The 23,731-nt window shown below is 44.8% G+C and overlaps 1 protein-coding gene across 1 annotated transcript in view; it reads left to right on the top strand.

Moving 5' to 3' along the window:
• Positions 1-23,731, top strand: part of Dcps (decapping enzyme, scavenger) — a 48,703-nt gene that overhangs the window by 3,077 nt on the left and 21,895 nt on the right. Inside the window, exon 2 of the mRNA XM_021207167.2 lies at positions 1,486-1,660. Coding sequence (XP_021062826.1) covers positions 1,486-1,660 — 175 coding nt within the window. The remainder of the gene's footprint in view (positions 1-1,485; positions 1,661-23,731) is intronic.

Below are 23,731 nucleotides of genomic sequence, written 5' to 3'. Positions count from 1 at the left end.
GTCACATCTCCAAATAGTGCCACTCCCTGGGCCAAACATATTCAAAACACCACACACAACCTTGACTTCTGGCCTCCACACAGACATGCATACACTTGTATGCACAAGACCACTCTCACAAGCATATACATTCACTGAACACATACACACAAAGCTGTGTCCAAGAATCACGTGTAAGAGCTCATATTTGGGAGGATCAGGGGCTATAGCTTCAATGTCTCCCTGTCGCTTGTTTTTGGTTTTCTTAGCCCTTTCGTCTTCACTATGTATCACTCACTGAAGATTTTAGGCCTGAGAGATTTCTAGCTAGAAGTTAGTGGGGAGACTTGGCTTCTAATCTCCATACTGGTACTGTTCATGTGATCTTGGATAAGTCACTTAATTTCTCTAGTGTGGATCTTAGTTTGTTACTTTTTCTAAAGTAAGGAGAGTTTGGCAGGGGTCTTGTAAAATAGATGACAGCTGTGATGGTTTGTATATGCTTGGCCCAGGGAGGGGCACTATTCGAGGTGTGGTCCTGTTGAAGTGGGTGTGGCCTTGTTGGAGTAGGTGTTTCACTGTGGGTATGGGCTTTAAGGCCCTCATCCTAGCTGCCTGGAAGCCAGTATTCTGCTAGCAGCCTCCAGATGAAGATCTAGAACTCTCAGCTCTTCCTCCATGCCTGCCTGGATGCTGCCCTGTTACTGCCTTGATGATAATGGACTGAACCTCTGAACCTGTAAGCCAGCCCCAATCAAATTTTGATCTTTATAAGAGTTGTCTTGGTCATGGTGCCTATTTACAGCAGTAAACCCTAGCTAAGACAACAGCTGAGAAACTTTTTCTTTTGTAAAGAAAGGTCTGAGAATTTCCACAAGGATTTGGATTAAGATGCCTTTTAAGAGACCCTGGAATTGAACCAGGCAGTGGTGGCGCACGCCTTTAATCATAGCACTTGGGAGGCAGAGGCAGGCAGATTTCTGAGTTCAAGGCCAGCCTGGTCTACAGAGTGAGTTCCAGGACAGCCAGGACTACACAGAGAAACCCTGTCTTGAAAAACCAAAAGAGAGACAGAGACAGAGACAGAGAGACAAACAGACAAAGAGAGACAGAGACACCCTGGAATCACAATCACAGTGCTGGGATTTTTTAAATCATGTGTCTGTGTGTGTGTGTGTGTGTGTGTGTAAGCCAGAGTAAAACCTCAGGTATTGTTTCTGTCTTGTTTATTACTTGTGTTGCTTTTTGGCACAAGGCCAGCAGGCCCCAGGAGTCCACTTCTCTTTGCCTTCCCAGTTCTGGGATTTTAAGTCACACTCCACTGCCCCGCACCCCCCCTTTTCCAGACTGGAACTCTCTCACATGGGTCCTGTTAAATGGACACTCAGGTCCTCCCACTCGCATGGAATGCATTTTATTAACTAAACTCTTTCCCGAGCCCCAAGTGCTGTCCTAGCGGTGCCGTGCTTGCACCCACTGACCCACTGATGGTATCCCTGCCTCCAGGTAAATGAGGACTCTGGGGACACTCATGGAGAAGATGCGGTTGTGATCCTGGAGAAGACACCGTTTCAGGTAGAACACGCGGCGCAGCTCCTAACGGGGAGCCCTGAGCTCAAGTTGCAGTTCTCCAATGATATCTACAGCACCTATAACCTGTTTCCTCCAAGGCATCTGAGTGGTGAGCAAATGGTGGCTGTAGTGGTTGCATGTGGGGAGAAGGGGCGGTGGGACTAAGGGCTGTGGTGGATAGAGTCTTTCAAATTTGAGAATTCTAGACAGTGGTGCTAAGGGAAAGAGGGAGGGTGTTTCCCTCCAGAGAACCTGGCAATCTCTCAAGACAATTTTGGTTGTTGGAACTGAATGTGTATGTACCACTGACACCTAGTATGTAAAGGATAGGCTTGCTGTGAAACATCCCACAATGTACAGGCTGGCTACCACGGCAGAGAACTGCCATGGATGCTAAGGTTAAGAAATCCTGGGCTGGTGAGATGGCTCAGTGGGTAAGAGCACCCGACTGCTCTTCCGAAGGTCCGGAGTTCAAATCCCAGCAACCACATGGTGGCTCATAACCATCCGTAACAAGATCTGACGCCCTCTTCTGGAGTGTCTGAAGACAGCTACAGTGTACACACATATAATAAATAAATAAATCTTTAAAAAAAAAAAAAAAAAAAAAAAAAAAAAAAAAAAAAAAAAGAAATCCTCGTCTAGTATATTTGGGTGGAGTAATTCTGATTCTTGGGAAGGAATAATAATAATTATGCTCATCTGTTAGTGATTATTGATAATTGATAATTTCCAACACTTGCTTTTTAAAGATTTATTTATTTTGTTTATATGAGTACATTGTAGCTGTCTTCAGACACACCAGAAGAGGGCATCGGATCCCATTACAGATGGTTGTGAGCCACCATGTGGTTGCTGGGAATTGAACTCAGGACCTTTGGAAGAGCAGTCAACATGAGTCATCTCTCCAGCCCAATTTCCAACACTTTTAACACTCTTACAATGATACTAACTCGGGATGTAGTATTTAATACATTTAATTCATAAAGGACTATTGTGAGAGGACTTTATAGGTAAGGAAACCAAGGTTTGGAAAGCTAAGTAACAAATTCAAAAATCACACAGCAGTAGGTGGCAGGAAAAGGAAGTATTTCAGTGGGCTGAGAGCTCACTACGCTCTGACACCATATGCTATGTCACGTGCTGGGTGCTGTACAGGTTGTTATTCCCTGAAGAATCCCACATTCTGCTAGAAGAGACAAACAGTATGATCAAGCAGGAGGAGTTTGAGTAGAGCAGGAACATATGGCTAATCAAAAATTTGTTTTTGATTGAAAATATTTGTGTGGGTGTGTGTATGGGTGTGTGCATATATGTCTGTACACTGTGTGTATGTAGTGCCCACAGAGGCCAGAGGAGAGTGTTAGGTCCCCTGGGACTTGAGTTACAGAGACTTGAGAGCTGCCATGTGGGAGCTAGGAATTGAACTTGAGTCTTCTGGAAGAGCATCCATTGCTTCAATACTGAACCATCTTTCTAGCCTTGAAAGAAATTTTTAATTTACCAAAAGGTAATCATTCTATGCCTCAAGGAAGACATGATATGTCAAGATCTTGTAGGCAGTATATGAAGGAAGTCGGTTGACCTTCATGGTTCCCAACCAGGAAGTTCTAAAATGCTTTGGACACGTGGCGATTTGTAATTTTCCCCTCAGCACTTAAGAGCAAATCCGCTTTCCAGATATCCTGTCCTAATCTCATTTTCAATAGTATTTTCTACAGCTCTAGAACTGAGGGCTATTGTTATTCTTTGAAAATACATGTGATCACTTGATATAAGACAAGCAAACCTTTCAGAGCAGATAGCACAAGAGCATCCTTTTCTCTGAAAGATAGCCAGATTTTTCGGCTTAAGTTGATGGAAATGGACAGCTGCATTTATTTTTCTTAAGTGTTGACCTTTAAGCAAATGTATTCTTTGACACGGGCGGGGGGGGGGGGGGCAGCAGCAGCGTGACAGAGGCACTGTAGCCAGAACTAGCTAACCAAAAGCCACCTAGGCCATTGCTTACTGTCATTCCACTTCTCTCCTCCCAGCTCTTCCACTGAAGTCCCCATCCCTAGCCAGAGCCCACAAGGTCCTGTGCTGAGACCACCCCTGCCGCAGTCACAAAGCCTCCCCCCATCGTCCCCCACCCCACCACAGTACTTCTGCGACACTGCACAAGATGAGTATTAAAAGTGGCAGTTGGTAGGGCTCCTCCCGACCCAGTCCCGTGTATCTCCGTAACCCTTTCCCCATGATCACCCAAACCTACCTGGGATGGGAGCTCTTCTCTCGCTGTCTCTGTAGCAGATGGGCTTTGTTTTGTGGGCTTGCCTTCCCTATGTAGCCCTAGCCTGGAGATTTGGAAGTCACAGCAGTTGGGTTCAGGGCCTGAACTGTGTTTCTCTCTTATTGGATTATTTATCCTGTCCATGGGTGACTATAAATAATAAGTTGGCAGATCCGTTCTATAAAGAACCAAAGTAAATATTCTAGGCTTTGTGAGGCATGGGTGGCTTCCTCCTCTTTGTTTTTCTTCCTCCACGCCTCTAATAATGAATGTATCACTTCCAGCTTGCTGGGTGTTCACTAAGGTGGTAAATCAAATAGAACCCGCTAGTCATAGTTTCCAAATCTGTTTTCCAGGTTTTTGCCATTCAGAATTCAGTCTGTGGAATGGTACTGTGAGCACCACCTAGGTGCCTCTCAGGCACAGAATTCCAGACTCTCTTGCAGACTACAGAGCTCAGCCCTTGTGCTAGCTGGACTTCTGTACAAGTCGTATGGACATTACAGTTAGAAAGATATTAATCTTTAAAAGACACTGTTTGCTGAGGATGCCTGCCATTATTTCTCATTCTTGGCCTTTCCAAAAACTTTCAGCTGATAATTGAAATAAATGTTTACTTGTGGTTTGCATTTGAAGTTCTCATAGGTACTGCATAGGTGAAATTCAAGAACATATTTGTGCATTACTCAGAAGCAGTCAGCACCTATTTAATAGTAGTTACTAGGATTATTTTGGGGTGCTGGCCTCAGTGCTAAGTACCATTGCTTCAGAGTCCAGTAAGATGTTATCTCTGACCTTAGGCATGTTTAGGGCAGTGGCAAGAGGGCTGTGAGTTACTGTGAAGAGACAGAGAGACAAAAGCTGTGGTTCCTCCTACCTGAATGGAAACTTTGGGTGAGAGTCCAGCTCTGGGCATAGGCCTGTAGTCCTAGCTCCCAGAAAGGTGAAGCAAAAGGCTCAAATGTGTGGACCATACAGGGAGTTCAGGACTGGCCTGAATGATTTAGTGAGATGCTGTCTGAAAATAAAAAGTGAAAAAACATTAAGGTTGTGGCTTAACAGTAGAGTGCTCGCACGAGTCTGAGGCCCTAGGTGTAGTCCCCTTTACTACACGTAGGAAGAGAAGCAATCATATCATAGGCAGTTGAAGAGAAGCTCTTTATGTGCTGGTCTTAGACAGCTTGTCTATCTCCCAGTGCTTGACAGCTGTGGTAGCAAGCTTGCAGGCAGCAAGCATGCAGGCATGCAAGCACGCAGACGCAGTGTTCCAATCCTTGTTCAGGCCTCAGATATCGAGACCCTTAGCTCAGAGTGTTAGAGTTCTTGTGTAAGTCAGTATTCCATAGCATTTGATACCAGCCAGTATTGCAGCTTTTGTCTTAGGGAGTCTGATAATGTTAATTTTAATGAGTTCACAGTTTCCAGGAGCTCTTCTAGTGATCAGAGTCCGTAGTTCCTCTTATCTGTCTCCTTATTAGTCTTTTATCCCTTTTCACCTCTGCCCCTTCTTGTCTTCTCTCTACTTAAAAAAAAAATATTTTTTACATATGCGGGTGTTTGTTTGCATGTGTGTCTATGCACCATGTGTGGTCAGTGCCTTTGGAGGCCAGAAGAGGGCATTAGATTCCTTGGAACTGGAATTACAGATAGTTGTAGGGATCGCATGGGAGCTGGGAACAAACCCCAGTCCTGTGGAAGAGCAGCCAGTGTTGTTATCCACTGAGTTGCCTCTCCAGCCCCCTTCTCTCTCCTTCTTGCTCCTCTCCCCCTCCTTTGCTCTGTCCACTCGTAAGCTGTCTGGCTGCTTCCACCCTGGCCACTGTGCTGTGTCTGTTACTTCTTTCTTTGTGTTTCCATCTCTGCTCCATTAACAAAAGTAAGCAAGAAAAGACCACTCATGAGAGGACATTTGTTGGGAATAATTGGGCAGAGGAATGTCTCCTAGCCTATCTGCTTATATAGCCAAAGGGGATGGTGCCTCAATCATGCAAATGAACATTTGTGTCCCCATGAATCGAGGCATTGTTCCTCCTGTACCAGTCACAGCAGCCCCTCTGCATCCATCAGGATAATTGTTCTCTCTAGCCTGAATAGACCTGGTTATAGGATATCACAGCCCACTGAGGGTTGGGACAGCAGAAACTCGGATACTAAACAGTTTGAACTGGTTGTGTCTGGAACTGCACCTTCAGGAGCTGGCAGTCATTTCTCAGTTTACTTGAGTGAACTGAGTTACTGCTCACAGCCAGAGAGGGAATTGGGAGGGGAGGGGGTGTGAAATCACTGCACACTTCACATGCAAATGAAGGTTTTGCTTGTGCCAATCACAAGTAATCCTTTTGCTCGGTCATTAGAATTAGTGACCTGTGGCCTCTGGTCTGTGGGTAAATGATTGCCAAGTCCCCTAGAGTTCAGTAATGTAATAGAAAAAAAAAAAATCTAGTTATAAACTATTTGAAATAGCCAAAGCTAACTGATGCTGCCCATTAGGAACCCAGACAGTTAGGTGTAATTGTTATATAGTTTCTTCATGTCATCCCTGGATTATTTAAAGTGGTCAGTGTTGCCTGGCTGTTTGACTGATAGCCCCCTTGGATAAGGCAGCTGGGAGTCCAGCAACTCGAAGCTACAAAGTCAGGTTGGCCATTACCCAGTGGCTTGACTTATTTACAGAAAAATGAACATTAGAAGGCATGTTTACTATAAGGACTTGCCAAAATTATTATTAGCACTGACATCAATTTTAGCATATTTCAGCAGTACAAGGAGAATAACTGAAGTATCCATAGATTCCTTTTTCTTTCTTTGGGACCGGCATTCCATAGCCACAAGGTGTCAGTGTTACCCAAGTATTCTGACCATTAGCTCTCCAGCACCAGGCAGCCTAGTCAGGGCCTATCTAGAGCCTTGTGTGGCGCCCGCCCCCGCCCCGCCCCGCCCTGACCTCCCACCCCACCCCATGCTTCTCAGTTCTCAGCTTCTAAATTACAGCTCACTATGCCCTATCCCATGGGCCTTAAAGTGAAATTCCTGCAACTTTAGTCCCCTGTGCCCAATACACTGTTGTATCTTTAAAGTTCTTTTGCTGATCTCTGGCTCTTCTCAGCCTTTTCTAAGCAGGCTGCTGTCCTGGACTCAGCATAAATCATGTTTGATGGATTTCCTTTGGTATTTCTTCCATGACTGGTGATGTTTTCCTCTTACTCAAACCTGAGAGTATGTAGTCTCCTCTCCCATTTTTTTTCCCTCCAGATTCTCAGCTCACCAAAGTAAGTAGCGTAAAGAGTCCCTCATGGTTCCTTACACCAGCGACACCATGGAGGGAGCATGGGCTTGGGAACTAGGCTTACTTAGGTCCTGTCCCAGTGTTAATCCCTAATAGCGTCGTTCCTCTGTACAGTCACAACAGCCCCTCTGCATCCATCAGGATGGATGTTCCCTTTCTAGCCTTAGTAGACCTGGTTATAGGATATCACAGCCTACTGTGGGTAAGGAGTAAATGTGGGTTCAGACAGACTGGAGGTGGAGTCCTGGCTCTGACACTGGCCATTGGAAAGGCCCAGGGCATTCTTGTTCCCCTAACACTTGACGTTCTGCTCTGTAGGTGAGTCCTAACAGCATGTGTCAGTTGTCTTTGGGGTTTGAGGGGAAGACAGACAGCATACAAGTGAACAGTGTCTCAGTGGCCCTGGGCAGAGAGCTGCCGGGACTGTGGGACCAAGGGGGCTCTGTGAATGAAGGCCATACACAAGCAGAGAGAGACCTGATGACTGAGAAGGAACCAGCTCGAGAAACGTAGGGGGAGAATGTTCTAGGCTCTGAGAACGGCACGTCATCTGGGACTCTTGGAAAAGAGGCTCTTACGTTGAAAGTGCAGGTGAGAACAGTGACTGAAACATGGGCACAGGAAGTGGGTGAAGTGACTTTAAGAATTGCCTTTGTGGACCCAGGCGTGGTAGCACACGCCTTTAATCCCAGCACTTGGGAGGCACAGGCAGGCAGATTTCTGAGTTTGAGGCCAGCTTGGTCTACAAAGTGAGTTCCAGGACAGCCAGGGCTATATAGAGAAACCCTGTCTTGAAAAACAAAACAAAACAAAACAAAACAAACAAACAAAAAAAGAATTGCCTTTGTTAACCTGGGCTAGTAACTGAATACACCTCAATGGGACCATTAGGAAATAGATAAAAAGCAAGTCTTTTACAACAGTTTTTAGTCTCTGTCCTCAGTGAGAGGTGCATTTTATTTTATGGTTTCATACATACAAATAAATGCACATGAATATAAGTGGACCAGAAGTTTCACAAAACAATACGGCTTTATGATAGAATCACCAGTATTTATTTGAAGTCTTGTTTCCTTTTTGAAATGCTGGGTTAACCTCCTAAAGTGATGTCACGGGTTCCAACTCACTGAGATAAGTAAGGTGTACAAAGCTCTTAACACCGCAGCAGGCATATGGTACAGATTGAAGAGTGTCACTATCAGGACTGTAACAGTAAGTTATCTCTTACCGTTCTTACAGCTTCCCTAGTATCTGATCCTTGATGGATCACATAGGAAATGTGGCTGGCCCTGACCGTGGTAGGTGGTAACCATGAAGAGCCTGTGGACCAGTCTGTTGGCATCTCACATGGTTGATCTTCCTGTGTCATCCTGGTAGGGCAGAGCCCGTGTTGACTCCTCCAGCTGCCATGGCTCCCTATTAAAGGAGTCTTTCTTTGAGGTCTATGTTTCCTCTCACTCAGAGAAGAAGGGGGAGATAGTGGTGAGAGGTGTGGCTCAGAAATACAGGCAGCCTTCTAAAAGGCCGATTGTTTACCTGTTATAAAGCAGGGTGTGGAATCTCAGGTTTACTGGAGGAGACAGGAGTCTGTGTGTGAGAGGCCTGGACAGGGAACAAGGGATGAGATCTTGGGAATAACTTTTTTGGTTCCCTAAAACACTCAGGATTTTAGCCACAGGCCAGGATTTTCTAGTTTGTACTCTTTACAGAGGCAAAACTTAAACCTCTGGAGAGAGGAGAAAGGATTTGTTTGGGAGGAGCATTTTAAAAAATTAGCTATTGTCTGAAGAATTTCCCTGACAGAGCTGTTTGTGATGGAAAAGACTAGATAGACTTAGTCAAGTAGGCAGTAGAGAAGGTAGCCAGGTATAGTCTCAAAGTGGACTACCTCTCTCTGGCAATGGAAATGAACTATAGCTGCCTGTATTCGCAGAGGCTAAGTCATCAGGTGGGGGCAAGAAGGCATGAAGTCCACATGATGCGATTCTGAGGACCAGGCAGATCTAAACAGTATGGTGCTTAGGTATGCATGCATCTGTAGCAATGCTGAGAAGACAGTAAAGACACGCACCCTGAAATCAGAATGGTGGGGCAGAGCCAGGAAACTCAGGTAGCGTTCTGTCTCTTTAACCGTGTGTTCTGCGTTATGGATATCCTTTTTATTTTAGTCCCTACGTGGTACATGCTACACACACACACACACACACACACACACACACACACAGAGAGAGAGAGAGAGAGACAGACAGACAGACAGACAGACACTGAGACTTGTTTTTTATGGGTACAAATGTTTCCTAGTTAATAGTTAAGAAAAACTGGCCCTTTTTTAGGTGGACTAAAATATTTTCCCACACATTTGAATGGCTCCATCCTCATTCTTGCTTTTTTTTTTTTTTTTCTTAGTTACTGTTGTTGAAAGTGAAAGTGTTGAGTTTCAGTCTTCTAGATTGTGGACATTATCAGGCTTTCATTTCTGCATGACTCCTCTTCTCTGGGTCAGGGGAGTGACCAGGCTCGATTATTTTGTCTCCTGTGGATAAGGGAGCCCTGTGCTGTTTTGGAAGGTACCCCAAGATGATACCAGCCCGATGGAGCTGAGCAGTGTGGCAGATCCTCCAGCCATTGGAAGAAGCCCGAGTACCAGGGTCTGTTGGCGTCTCTCCAGCACAGACTGGCACAAGCCTCTGAACCTCTCCGCCGTGATGTCCTCGGCAGCCCTCCCACTTCAGCCAAGCCAAGGGACAAGTTACATGAGTAGTGGCCAGCAAGGAATGACTTGCCAGACAAGTCTCAGCCAAAAACTAACAGCATGCCATGATCATCGAACATGAGAAATACTGTAGGCTTACAGCTACCGAGCCAGAAAAGGTCACTGAATTGTGGAGACTTAGTTTCTCTGAACAACAAGTGGGGGATCAGAATGCTGGCTTGCCTACCTAAGAAGGTTTCTTTACCATATGAGATCATGGAATCTCAAGTTGAATGGAGATAAAATGTCAGGCTTTATTAGTCACTAGCTCTTAACTTGAACTGTTCAGCAGAGTTGTTGAAACTGTTCGGCAGAAAGTCTCTGTGGGAGGGAGGGTTAGGCGTTTGTCAGAGTCGGATGTGCAGTTAGTTACCTGATCAGATAAGCAGACAGCACCAGGAGGCTTATAATGGGTGCGAACAGACTCCTACTGCTGCGCCCCCTTCCCACCTCACCTCTCAGAAGCAACCACACCATGACCGGTGTTAAGGAGACCCTGTCTGAAAAAGAAAGGAAGGACAGACGGAAGGAGGGAGAGAAGAAAGGAAAGAATCAACTCCTTTGCTGCCTTCTTCATTCCCTGCACTCCCAGTTTTTATATATCTGCCTTTGGAAGGCTCGGTGTCTTTAAATGTAGCTGGTTTTTGTTTACTGGTTTTGTTGCTTAATGCAAATCAGGTGAAAGTATGAGTGTGTCCAGCTTTCCCACTGTCTCTTCTGCCTTCTGCCGCCTCCTTATTTCCAGCACTGTCTTTTTCCACTGTCTGATGCTTTGTTACATTGTCTTTTGTAGTTCTTGTAGCACCAGGGATTGAACCTGGGGCCTTGAGCATGCTAGGCAAGTACTCTACCACTAACTTGTATCTCCAGACAGGATGGACAATTTTCCATGCTTTGTCTCAGTGATGGTTCTAAGTTGAAGAGTCACTGAACAGCGCTTTCCTTGCTCTGGTCTATCAGTAGTTTTTGCTGCACACCGAAGCAGGATGCTGGTATTGTACCTTCTCTCCTGCCTTCATAGTGAATATCACCATGCTGTGTAGAGTGTCTGCGACTCCAAGGTCAGTGATTCTCATTTCCTAGGTTCCAGTAGTTCCTCTGAATCATACTACTTTTCAGTCAGTAACACTTGTCAGTAACCAGTGGGTTTGTACAGCTTTTATGTTTTTTCATGGTGTTTCTGGTTGCTTCTCTTCACTGTGTTTGGAAGAACGCTATGGCTTTTCTCCCTGATCCTGAAGTGACTCACACCTTGGTTTCAGTTTGGTAATTCACTGCATGGCATACGCTACCTTTCCATTTGCAGGAAGCCCTTTCCTGCTCCTCCTGTCCGGACTGCCCATGGTGCCGGCACGCCATGTAGCTCTCAACCAGAGACTTCTTTTCACAATTTCCCTAGGTCAGACTGTGTCTTCTAAGTTGGGGGTCTTTTTCTTTCTTGCTTTCCTTTCTTGATGAGCTGATGCAACTAGAAAATAATTCCACAGAAAGATATGTGGGAGGTAAATCCTGAAACCTTTGTTTTGTTGCTTTTGGTTGATTTGTCTAGTTGAATTAATTTTCCCTTCAAACATTAAAAAACATTGATCTGTTGACTTCAAGCCATCTGTGTCACTGTTAAGATATCTGATGCCAGCGCTGGTGAGATTGGCTCAGACATTCAAGGCTAGGCTCATAACCCAGAAGACAACATAGCCGATGCCAGCCTGATTCTCGTTGATGTGAAGGTACCTTAGGGTGGGTTATTTTCTTTTTGTCATCTTCATTAGGTATATACAACATAGTCTGTTGATCTCTGATTCTGAGGGCTTTTGTTTTGTGTTTGTTCTGTGTCTACATTGAGCCTTCCTACCTATTGCTCTGAGTTATCTGAGGCCATTTAGTTTAAAGTCTGCCGACATTCTTCTGCTCTGTACACACGTTTTTCTCCCTGCTTCTTTGATGATTTCTTTTCACCCATTTCTTTTTGCTTGAACCCACCCTACCCCCCTTCCCCAGTGTTACACTGAAACTCAGGTTCTTGTGTTGTGCTGTTAATGAACAGACTTCCAAGATCGAGCTTTTCGGTTGTCTTACCTTCTCCATGTCGTTTCCTACTCTAGTTTGATACATAGTCTTCACTTGGTGTCCCAGGTGTTCTAGTGTGGGTATTCCTTTGGCACCGATACTGTGAATTCTCTGGTTCTCCAGTTTCACTCTCACAGTATCTTGCTCTTGCTTTAGGAAAACTAAATTGTACTGGGTTTCTCTGACACACTAATTAGAGATGTTGTTTTTAAATTATCTCCTGACCCTGAAACTATTCCATTCCTCTGGGATCTGGTTCCCTTGTTTATCTTGGTCATTCTTCTTCAGGCTTCTGGTTTCCCTCAGTGTCTGGTGATGCACAGTAGTTCATTCATACTTAAAAATGAAGCATAGGGCGCATATTCTTGAGGGCAGATGTTTGGGATGCTAGCACAGTGGTTGATCTCTTTCTACAGTAGGCCTCTGCCCTGAATGGGAAGCTCCTGTGGTACTCTATGGTTGGGGGAGGGGCTTGTTGGCTGCCAGACTGGGCTTCAGTGGCACAGTTTGACTGGTACTGTAAGTTCATGCTCCCAACTGAAGAATAATAGGAGCTGGAGACCCTATCGGGCCTACAAAGCTTTAGGTATTTAGTAGCTGGCTTTTTATAGAAGTTTGTCAACTTTTTCTCTTGTTCCTTGGTTTAATATTTTGGAGGCCAGCCCTCCTGTTTTCACCTGGCATTAGCTGCTTCCCCTGGGAGGTGGCAGCGATGGAGCCAATTAGTGCACTTATTCTGCAGACAGCCCTTAAGTTGATCTCAGTTTTCAGCTTCATTTCTCTTCCCGTCCTCAGTAGCTGTTTCTCAGAACCCAGCTTTCCTCCTGGACTCCCAGGGCAGGTCTGATGATCTCTATATAGCCTACTGACTGCCCATGTGGCAGCTTCCTCCTGCACTGTCTTATACATTCACACTCTGTTTTTAGTTTCAAGGAATGAATTGGTCCCATTCCTCCTGACTCCCACCCTCTTCTTGGCAACCTTGTGGCTTTATTCATTTTACTGTTATTGCAGTGGATATTTTTTGTTTGTTTGTTTATAAAGGCAGTGTCTCACTATGTAGCCCTGGCTGGATTGGAACTCACAGATCCACCTGCTTCTGCCTCCTCAGTGCTGGGATTAAAGGTGTGTGCCACAACCCCTGGCCTATGTGGTGAGCATTTTTAATGACCAGGGAGTCACCATTAAATAGGAGTTGAGTGTCTCCCACATATGTCTTCATTTGGTGGCTGAAGTTCCTGTAGCATAGAACACAGCAAGTTGCCAGGCAGTGGTGATGCATGCCTTTCTTTAACCCCAGCACTTGGGAAGCATAGGCAGGTGGATTTCTGAGTTCAAGGCCAGCCTGGTCTACAGAGTGAGTTCCAGGACAGCCAGGGCTGTACAGAGAAACCCTGTCTCAAAAACAAAAACAAACAAACAAGCAAGAGCACAGCAAGTTACATCATTGATAGCACACCAGAGAGAATCCAGACAGATGGAGACCTTAGCATCTCCCTCACTCCTGTGCCACATTCCTGGGTGCTCTTGTATAGTGGGTGTGTGTACACGCACATGACCAGATCCATGGACATCCACCTTTGTAAAAAGTACATTCCTTTGAGCTAGCATTTCCTCTTCCTGATACCTGGCTCAGACACAAGTTCATGTGTATGAATAAAGGGGTGGAAAATATTCAGTGCAGCATCATTTGTGATAGATCAAAACAAGAAGAGAACAACTTAAATGACCCCGTGAGGTCACTAAAGCATAGTGTATGCATATCATGGGCTACTCCACAGTAGTACAGAAAAGAGGGAGATCCATGTGGACCCTGGGGACTTCAGGTGATCGCTTGTTCTTCAAGGGAACTGAATATGTGTATGCTCATAGTAAGATAAACACATAAAAGCAAAGGCTGGGATGAGGAACAGTTGATGATGAATGTTAGTATTGAAAAAACTGGGGCAGGCTGGGTATGGTGGTGTAAGCCTTTGATCCTAGCACTTGGATCTCTGAGTTTGAGGCAAGCTTGGTTTATAGTTCCAGGCCAGTTTAGGATATATAATGAGACCCTGTCCAAAAAAAAAAAAAAAAAAAAAAAAAAAAAAAATAAGAAAAGAAAAAGGAATGGGGTTAGACTTGTGAGTTCTTCAAGNTTTGAGGCAAGCTTGGTTTATAGTTCCAGGCCAGCTTAGGATATATAGTGAGACCCTGTCCAAAAAAAAAAAAAAAAAAAAATAAGAAGAGGTAAAGGAATGGGGTTAGACTTGTGAGTTCTTCAAGACTAGTCTTGTGATACTTGAACACATAGTTTTTAGGTGCTAACTCATCAAGTAAGGCGGGTGCAAATTAAACAAAATAAAAAAGATCTGTCTGAGGTCTCTGCTGCCTCCTTCACAGCGCGCCTTTGACTCTGGTCAGGCAGAGCCTATCAGTTGACCACTGAGTTTTTGCATAGCTCCAAACCATGTGTGTTCCAGCTGAGATGACCCCTGGGTACCTCTAGCAGTGGTTCTCAATCTTCCTAATGCTGTAGCCCTATGTTTTGGTGACACCCCCCCCCCCCATAAAGTTATTTTTGTTGCTACTTTGTAACTGTAATTTTGCTACTGTTATGAATTGTAATGTACGCATCTGATATGCAGGATATCTGATGTGCAGTCCCTGTGAAAGGATCATTAGATCCCCAAAGGGGTGGAGACCCACATGAGTTAGGGAGCTGAGAATTGCTGCTCTAGGGTATGTATCACTGAGGGACAGCCCTAGGAAATGTGTGTAGCCTCTCCTAGATGCACAGGGTTTAATGATGCGGAGGGCTGGAGGTGGACAGGGTAGCAATGCTGGTTTGTTGCTGTTTGGCTGTTCTTTTGTTCGTTTGTTTCCTTTGATATTTCTGTGTAACAGTCCTGGCTGTCCTAGAACTCACTTTGTGCAGTGCCAGTTTATTAACAGGACTGACTGGAAGTGAGCTCTACTGAGCTGGTATCACTGCTTCAAGATGACAGGTTTCTCTGGCTTTGCTCATGCATTCTTTGCTGGTGTGCTTAGAGTTTCTAACGTGAGTGGGCCAGGGCCCTCTGACCTTAGAGGGACAGCAGAAGATATTAAGCAGAATGAGTCCAAGGTGGGAAAAACCCTGATACCCAGCTCAGATTCTTGCCCCAGGACCTGTGCTCCCTCTCCTGATGGTTTGACTCACAGCAGTGGCCTCTCTTCTCAGCACTCTCGTTAAAGGCTGGAGGAACCATTTCGTTCAGGGCACTTAGGAATGAGTAGATGGAGAGTAATGAGGAGTAGCCACCACAGCAGGAACTGTGTGTTCTTCTCTGCCTTCTTCAGATGGGGACAGGGTCCCGAGTCCCCTTGCCCAGTGACAGTGGGTGAAAGCTGATTGCTCGCAGCCAGTCCCATCACCACAAGTGATGGTGGCTGGTTCTCTGTTTATTCCTCACTTGTACGTCTAAGTAGGTCACAACCTAGAATTCCCAACTTCTCTCTTGAGGATTTATCCCGTGCTTTGGCCTTCTTTCCCATGCCACAGTGTCCAGGGGGTGCTACATCAAGAATTGGCACCCAACGTTCCTCTGAGTGAACCAAGCAAATACTTTGAATAGGAGAGCTAAAAGAAGTGCTGTATTCCAGAGTGTTTGGCTCTTGTGGTCTGTTGTACTCACCTCCATAAATCGTTTCTTCCTACGTGTGGGGGGAAGCAGGTGAATTCTCAGCTCTAAGACCAGGGCTGTCACTCAGCAGTTCTACAATCTCACTGCGAATCAGCTCTCTGACTTCTGAAGTGGAGCTTTTCAGAGAGCTCTTTGCCCCATGGCAGCATTTGCTGTCCCCCAAGACTACCATTCCCAGCTACCAAATTTGCCTGGGGACCAGGAGACCTAGGGGTTTTGTTATCCGGTGCTGTCACATGCTTCCTTTGGAACTTAAGATGTGGAGAAGTTGACTACAGTCTTGCTGAGGGTTTTGCTAAAGTCAGCATCTGCTTCCCCTCTGTCTTCGGCAGCACTACTAAGTTTTTACAGAGACAGGTCATTAACAGTTGCAGCTTGCTGCAGGATCTGACCCACCCTCCGCCACGTTAATCCTTCCTGTGGAGGTCTGTTCAGGTCTCTGCTGAGTACTTCCATCAGGCCAGAGTGCAGGACAGTGACACCCCACCAAAGCCTGTGACCAACAGCCAGCCTCCATTCCTCCCTCTGACTCTCCAGCCAGGGGACATCCACAGAGGAGGATTGCGAATGCAGATCCAGCAGGTCGTCCTTCCACCTGCCTCTCCTGAAGGCTTTCTTTAGGAGTCCTGTGACCCACTGCCCTGCTGGGCCTGCTGCTGGGTTGTGCTTTCCCTCACACAAAGCTAGCTTTGGGAGGCCCTTGAAGTGGTAGGGATCACACTCCAATCATGTTCCCTGCTCTTGCTTCTCTGTCCTCCCAGGGCTGCATCTGGGTCACATCAGTGGAAACTGGCTCCTCAGAATGAAGGGAAAAGCAAAAGCCACAGACAGAGCCATTGAAATGACCTCATCCTGCTCCAGTCCGGGGCTTGGCTGGGGAAAGCTGCCTTGTTTGAACATGTGTGTAGGAAGGAGAGCAGACTGTCTGTGGTTTGTGTTTTCATGTTCATGTGCTGCAGCGTTTTCCTGGGGATTTGGCTAAGCTGGTCTTGGCAGTGAGTGGCAGCAGCTGCTCTTAACTTTCTTCTGGAGAGCCCTGCTTCCCACCTCCAGGAGCAGTTGGGTTTCTGTGTCCAGCTTGGAGACAGAGAGGCTTTATTTACTAACTGCAGAAGGCCTTGCAGGAGATCCACAGGTCTGCTAAAGTCAAGGTGGAGCCATCCTAATCAGAGCCTTACTAGCTTGCTCATGTGAGCCACAGAGAAAAGGACTTTGTGGGCTGCTGTTCAGCTGGAGTGCATCAGTGTGACCATCCCACTGCTAGAACATTCTTGTGGATAATGAGCTGCTGCCAGAGCCCAAGGGCTGGGAACACAACCACTTGGCTCTTATAAACCTCTCTACCCCATGCCTCCTTCCTCATGAGCTCATACTAGTGATGGGGAGTGGGAGCGGGATGGGGAGCATGTGGCCCAAATGTTAAGTCACTCTGCGAACACTCAGCTAGAGCAGGGTCCTCTCCAGTTCTACTCTGCATATTCTAGAGCCTGTTTTCCAGCCACAGCAGGCTACAGTCTGTGTACCGTATCCTAGCAAGGAGGGGAGTAGAGTTTGGATGTTCCACTTCCCAGGAAACATCATGGTGAGACAGCCATAGTGGTTGGTGGTCCTTTCTCTACACTTTGACACCAACCACCCCCAGTTTGCAATCTGGTCACACTGGCATCTCATGTTTGATAGTTAGTGACAGCTGTCTTTGTGTTTAGCAGTAGGGTTGGGGCTGTTTCTCTTATCCGATAGAGCTGCTTTTGGAAAACATGGCTATAGCACAGAAGATTATGGCCCTATGGGATGAGGAAGACTGCATTACATGGAAAAGCCAGATCCCCCTATATTCTGACTCCAACCTCCACTTCATAGTGTGTGAATGGCTCTGGGCAAATTGCTTACCCTCTCTAGGACTGTTATATTTTGGGGACATGTCTCACTATATAGCCTAGCTTGCCATGAACCTTGCTGTGTAGGCCAGACCAGCTTTGAACTTGTAGTCCTGCTCCTACCTCCCAAGTGCTGGATTATAGGTGCCCACTACCACACTCTACATTTCTTTGTTATTACTATTTTGTTTGTTTGGTTTTCGGTTTATTTTGTTATTGTTTTGAGGCTGGGTCTTGCTGTATAGCCCAGCTGCCTTTGAATTTGCAATTCAGTGGCTGTTTAGAGGGATGGCTTATTTTTCTGTTTCTGATATATTAGTTTTCCTCCGATGTATTTTTATATATAGTGATGCATTCTTGTTTTAGAAATTTGCAATAATAAAATGACTTAAAATTTTGATTCTGTAAAAGTCTGCTGCCAGCAGGAGCGCTCTCTCCATGCTGGAGTATATTCTTCAGGCTCTTTGGTGCTATGCATATGCAGTTGTGTGTGCACACACTTCAAGTGCTTTGTAGTGCATTTCCTCTTCTTTAGACTGTATCGATCCTGTTCGGTTCTGTAGGTAGATTGTGGCCTAGCTGCCAAAGCACCTGGATTCAACCTCTGCTGGGATGATAGCACACCATGAAGTTGCTGCCGCTAGTGGTGGCACATGCCTATGATCCTGGCACTCAAGGAGGCAGAGGCAGGCCATCTTTGAGATGGAGATCAGCCTGGTCTATAGGGCAAGTCCCAGGATAGCCAGGACCATACAGAGAAACCCTACTTCAAAACAACAAGCAAGGGTTGGAGAGGTGGCTCAGTGGCTACGAGCACTGACTGCTCTTCTGAAGGTCCTGAGTTCAAATCCCAGCAACCACATGGTGGCTCACAACCATCCATAATGAGATCTGATGCTCCCTTCTGGTGTGTCTGAAGACAGTTACAGTGTACTCACATACAATAAATAAATGCATCTTTAAGAAAAAAAATGATTAAAAAAAAAAAAACAAGCAAACAAAATTGCCTTATAGAACAAATGAATGAATGAACTAATCAAGTGGCAGTAAAGAGCTTCAGAGAAAGATAAAGCATTGGGAAGAAGGCAAGACAGCATATAGGATTCTAGTTTCAAGGGGCAGTCAAAATGCTCAACCAAACATGGCATATCAAGTTGCAGTTAAGTCTAGGCACCTCCCATGTATTAAGGTAGATGAGTCAACCCAGTATGAGGAAAAGAGTACCCAAAGCAGGCAAACCACATCCAGAAACGACCCCTGCTCCCACTGTTAGGAGTTCCACATGAAGAGCAAGCTGTTTAACTGTAACATATATGTAGGGGGCCCAGGTCAATCCCATGCAGGTTCCCTACTGTCGAATCAGTCTCTGTGAAGCCCTGTGAGCCCAAGTTGGTTGATTCTGTGGGTTCTTGTCTTATCCTTGACCCCATCTGTAGGAACAATCCTTCCTCCCTTCTTCTACAGGATACCCTGAGCTACACCTAATGTTTGGTGGTGGGTCTGTTTCCATCAGTTTCTGGGTGAAGACTCTCTGATGACAATTGTGCTAAACACCATCTGTGAATATAGCAGAATATCATTAGGAATCATTGTCTATTCTAGGTGTCTGGGCTATCCAGTCTCTAGGTCCTGGTCCTCCAGGCAGTGTCAGGGGTAGGCTCCCTCTCTTAGCATGGGTCTCAAGCTGGACCAGTCATTGGCTGGCCACTCCCATAATTTCTACCCTACCTTTACTCTAGCACATCTTGTAAGTAGGACAAATTGTAGATCAATGGTTTTGTGGCTAGGTTGGTGTCCCAGACCCTTCCCTGGAAGTCTTGCCTGGTTATAGGAAATGGCCAGTTCAGGTTCTGTTTCCCTCATTCTCAGGAGTCTTAGCTAGGGTCACCCTCATAGATAACTGGGAGTTCACCCTCCCTACCATCTTTTCCACCTAGTTCCCTCCCTCCATCCACCTTGGATGTCTATTTTATTTCACCTTCCCAGTGAGATTCAAGCGTCCTCCCTTGGCTCCCTTGTTATTTAGCTTCTTTGGTCTGTGGATTGTAGTATGGTTATCCTGTATTTTCTGGCTAATAACAACTTATTAATGAGTACATACCATATTTGTCTTTCTGGGTGTGGGTTACATCACTCAAGATGATCTTTTCTAGTTCTATACATTTGCCTGTAAATTTAATGATGTCATTGTTTTCAACAGCTGAATAATACTTCATTGTATAAATGTACCATTTTCTTTTTCCATTCTTCGGTTGAAGGACATTTGGGTTGTTTCCAGTTTCTGGCTATTACAAATAGAGCTGCTATGAACGTAGTTGAACAAGTGTCCTTGTGGTTTTGGCTGTATGACCAGGAATGGTGTGGACGGGTCTTGAGATAGATTGATTCTTAGTTTTCTTAGAAACCGTCATACTGATTTCTAAGTGGCTGTACAAGTTTGTATTCCCACCAGTAATGGAGGAAATGTTTCTCTTGCTCCACATTCTTGCCGGCATGAGCTGTCACTTGTGTTTTTGATCTAAGCCATTCTGACAGGTGTAAGATGGAGTCTCAGAGTTGTTTTGATTTTTTATTTCCCTGACAGCTAAGGATGTTGAACATTTCTTAAAGTGCTTCTCAGCCATTTGAGATTCCTCTGTTGAGAATTCTGTTTAGATCTATACCCCATTTTTAAATTGGATTATTTGGTTTGTCGATGTCTAGTTTCCTGGTTTCTTCATTTCTTTATATATATTGGAAATTAGCCCTCTGTTAGATGTGGGGTTGGTGAAGAGCTTTTCCCATCCTGTAGGCTGCCATTTTTCCTATTGATGACAGTGTCCTTTGCCTTACAGAAGATTTCCTGTTTCATGAGGTCCCATTTATTAATTGTTGATCTTAGTGTCTGCACTATTGATATTCTGTTTAGGAAGTTGCCTCCTGTGCCAACATGTTTAAGGATATTTCCTACTTTCTCTTCTATCATGTTCAGTGTTTTATGGTTGTGGCCTTTGATCAACTTGGACTTAGGTTTTATGCAGGGGGATAGATATGAACCTATCTGTATTTTTCTACATGCTGACATCCAGCTAAACCAGCACCATTTGTTGAAAATGCTTAATTTTTTCCATTGTATATTTTGGCTTCTTTGTCAAAAATCAAGTGTCTGTAAGTGTGTGGATTCATGTCTGGCTCCTTGATTTGATTCCATTGATGAACCTGTGGTGGTTTGTATATGCTTGGCCCAGGGAGTAGAACTATTAGGAGGTGGCGCCTTGTTGGAGGAAGTGTATCACTGTGTCTCCTAGCTGCCTCTGAGACAGTCTCTCTCTCGGATGCAGTTGGATCAAGAACTCTAGAACTCTTAGCTCCTTCTCCAGCACCATATCTACCTGGATACGCCCGTGCTTCCCACCATGATGATGATGAACTGAACCTCTGAAAATGTAAGCCAGCCCCAATTAAGTATTGTTCTTTAAAAAAGTTGCTTTGGTCATGTCATGATGTCTCTTCACAGCCTTTGGTAAAATGAGAATTTTTACTTTGTTAATCCTACTGATCCATGAGCATGGGAGATCTTTCCATCTTCTGATATCTTCTCCAGTTTCTTTCTTCAAAGACTTGGAGCTCATGTCATATAGATCTTTCACTTGCTTGGTTAGAGTTACTCCAAGGTATTTTATATTATTTGTGAGTATTGTGAAGGGTGTTGTTTCCCTGGTTGCTTTCTCAGCCCTTTTATCATTTGTAGATAGGAGGGCTACTGATTGTTGTTGTTGTTGTTGTTGTTGTTGTTAACTAGTATCCAGCTACTTCTCTGAAGGTGTTTAATCAGCTATAGGGGTTCTCTAGTAGAATTTTGGGGATTGCTTATACATAGTATCATATCATCTGAAAATAGCGATATTTTGACTTTTTCCTTTTCCAATTTATATCCCCATGATCTCCTTTAGTTGTATTATTGCTCTAGCTAGATCTTCAAGTACTATATTGAATAGACATGGAGAGGGTGCACAGCCTTGTCTAATTCTTTATTTTAGTAGAATTGCTTTGATTTTCTTTTCATTTAATTTTGTATTGGCTATTGACTTGCTGAATATTGCCTTTATTTTGTTTAGGTAAGTCCCCTGTATCCTTGATTTCTGCAAGATTTTTATTAAAGGGGTGTTGGATTTTTGTCAAAGGCTTTCCCAGCATTTAATGAGATGATCATGTGTTTTTTTTTCCTTTCAGTTTGTTTATATGGTGAATTGAACTGATATTTCCATATATTGAACCATCCCTCCATTTGTGGGATGAAGCCTACTTCATCAAGGTAGATGATCTTTTTGATGTGTTCTTGGATTTGACTTGTAAGTATTTTATTGACTATTTTTGTGTCAGTTTCCTCTATTGTTTCTTCTACAGCTGAGATTTTTCTCATCCACTGCTTGTATAGTGTTGGTGATGCTTGCGTCTGTAGTTCCTGTTCACTTGCCTAGATTTTCCATCTCCAGGATTCCCTCAGTTTATGTTTTCTTTACTGCTTCTATTTCCACTTTCAGATCTTAAACAGTTTTATTCATTTCCTTCATCTGTTTGTATTTTCCTGGATTTTTTAGAGGAATTTATTCATTTCATCTTTAAGAACCTCTATCATCTTCATAGTTGGATTTAAAGCCATTATCTTGTGCTTTAGCTGTGTTGGAGTATCCAGGGCTTGCTGTAGTAGGTTAGCTGGGCTACAGTGGTATCATATTCATTGTGTTCTTACACTGGTCTCTAGCCATCTGGGGTTCTTTGTGTGGCTTCCAATAAAGTAGGAGTCTCCTGCCTGAGTGGTGGGCTGGCCAGAATATGAGGGTGGGGATGGGGGGCAGGTGGTACTGTTAGTGGTGTCTTACTTGGGGTCCCTAGTTCTGGTATGGCCTCTGGTAAAGCAGAAGTCTTCTGCTGAAGTTGTAGGTAGGATCTTTAACAGCTTTTTAAAGTTTAAATTTTAAAAGAAAATTGTGTATGTGTCTGAGTGTCTGTGTGTGTCTGTGTCTCTGTGTGTCTGTGCATGTGTATGCAGGTACTGGCAGAGGTCAGGGCATCAGGTCCCTTGAAGCTGGAGTTAGAGGTGGTTGTAAGCTGCCCAACATGGATTCAGGGAATCTAATTCTGGTCCCTACTAGAACAGTGTGTGCTCTTAACCACTGAGCAATCTCTTCAGCTTCCCCCAGATTTACTTTATTATTATCATACCTATTTATTTATTTTGCGTGTAGGAAGGGTACTGATATGCCACCGCATACATGTAGAAGTCACAGTCCAGTCTCTTCTTCCATCATGTGGATTCTGGGAATCAATTTCAGGTCATCAGATGTGGCCACAAGCATCCTGCCCTCTGAGCCATGTCTATATCCCTAGCGTGACAACAGAATAAGGACACTTTGAGATGTTCCAAGTTGCAGACTTATCTCTTTGCTCCACCACTGTAGAAGCAACTTGAGTTTGAGCTTTTGCCCAGTTACCTTTCTGTGTGGTCCCTGGGCCAGCAGGATCAGGCCACCTGGGAACTTGTTAGATGTACAGATTCCCTGGCTCTACCTCAGGCTTCACAAGTCAGGTGGCTGCGATGCACATAGAAACTGTGAGGTTTTTGGCTGATTAATGTTCCTTGTTTGTATTCAACATGCTGATGAAGATATCCAGCTTTACATACAGGAAAAGAAACATAAGCTTGTTGGGGTCCAACCTCAACACAGGATCAGAGTTCTCAACAGGAAGCAGGGATATCTGGAAGGTGCATAATAAATATACACAGACTACTTTTTGGGTACAAGCTGACAGGCAATTTTTCAAGGCTTAAAGTTTCTCTCTCATTCTCTGCTTTCTTTCTCTCTGGCTCACAGGCTCGCAGCTTGAGGCTGCACACACTCTGCATTCTCCTGTGCACTTTTCTTTTCTTGAACTCTCACACTCATACACACCTCTGTGCATTCCCCTTTCACTCACACACTTCACACACATCACCACCAAATGTACTCTCCTTTCACTCACACACATACTCTTGGTACACGCCTCACATTCTCTCCTCACTCACTCTGCACATTCTCTCCTCACTCTCACATTTTCTCCTCACTCACTCTCACATTCTCTCCTCACTCTCACATTTTCCTCACTCACTCTCACATTCTCTCCTCACTCACTCTGCACATTCTCTCCTCACTCACTCTCACATTCTCTCCTCACTCACTCTCACATTCTCTCCTCACTCTCACATTCTCTCCTCACTCACTCTCACATTCTCTCCTC

This window comes from Mus pahari, chromosome 10 (genome assembly GCF_900095145.1).
Source record: "Mus pahari chromosome 10, PAHARI_EIJ_v1.1, whole genome shotgun sequence".
Classification (NCBI taxonomy): Eukaryota; Metazoa; Chordata; class Mammalia; order Rodentia; family Muridae; genus Mus; species Mus pahari.
The sequence above is the reverse complement of the archived record's forward strand: the minus strand, read 5'-3'. Positions and strand labels throughout refer to the sequence as shown.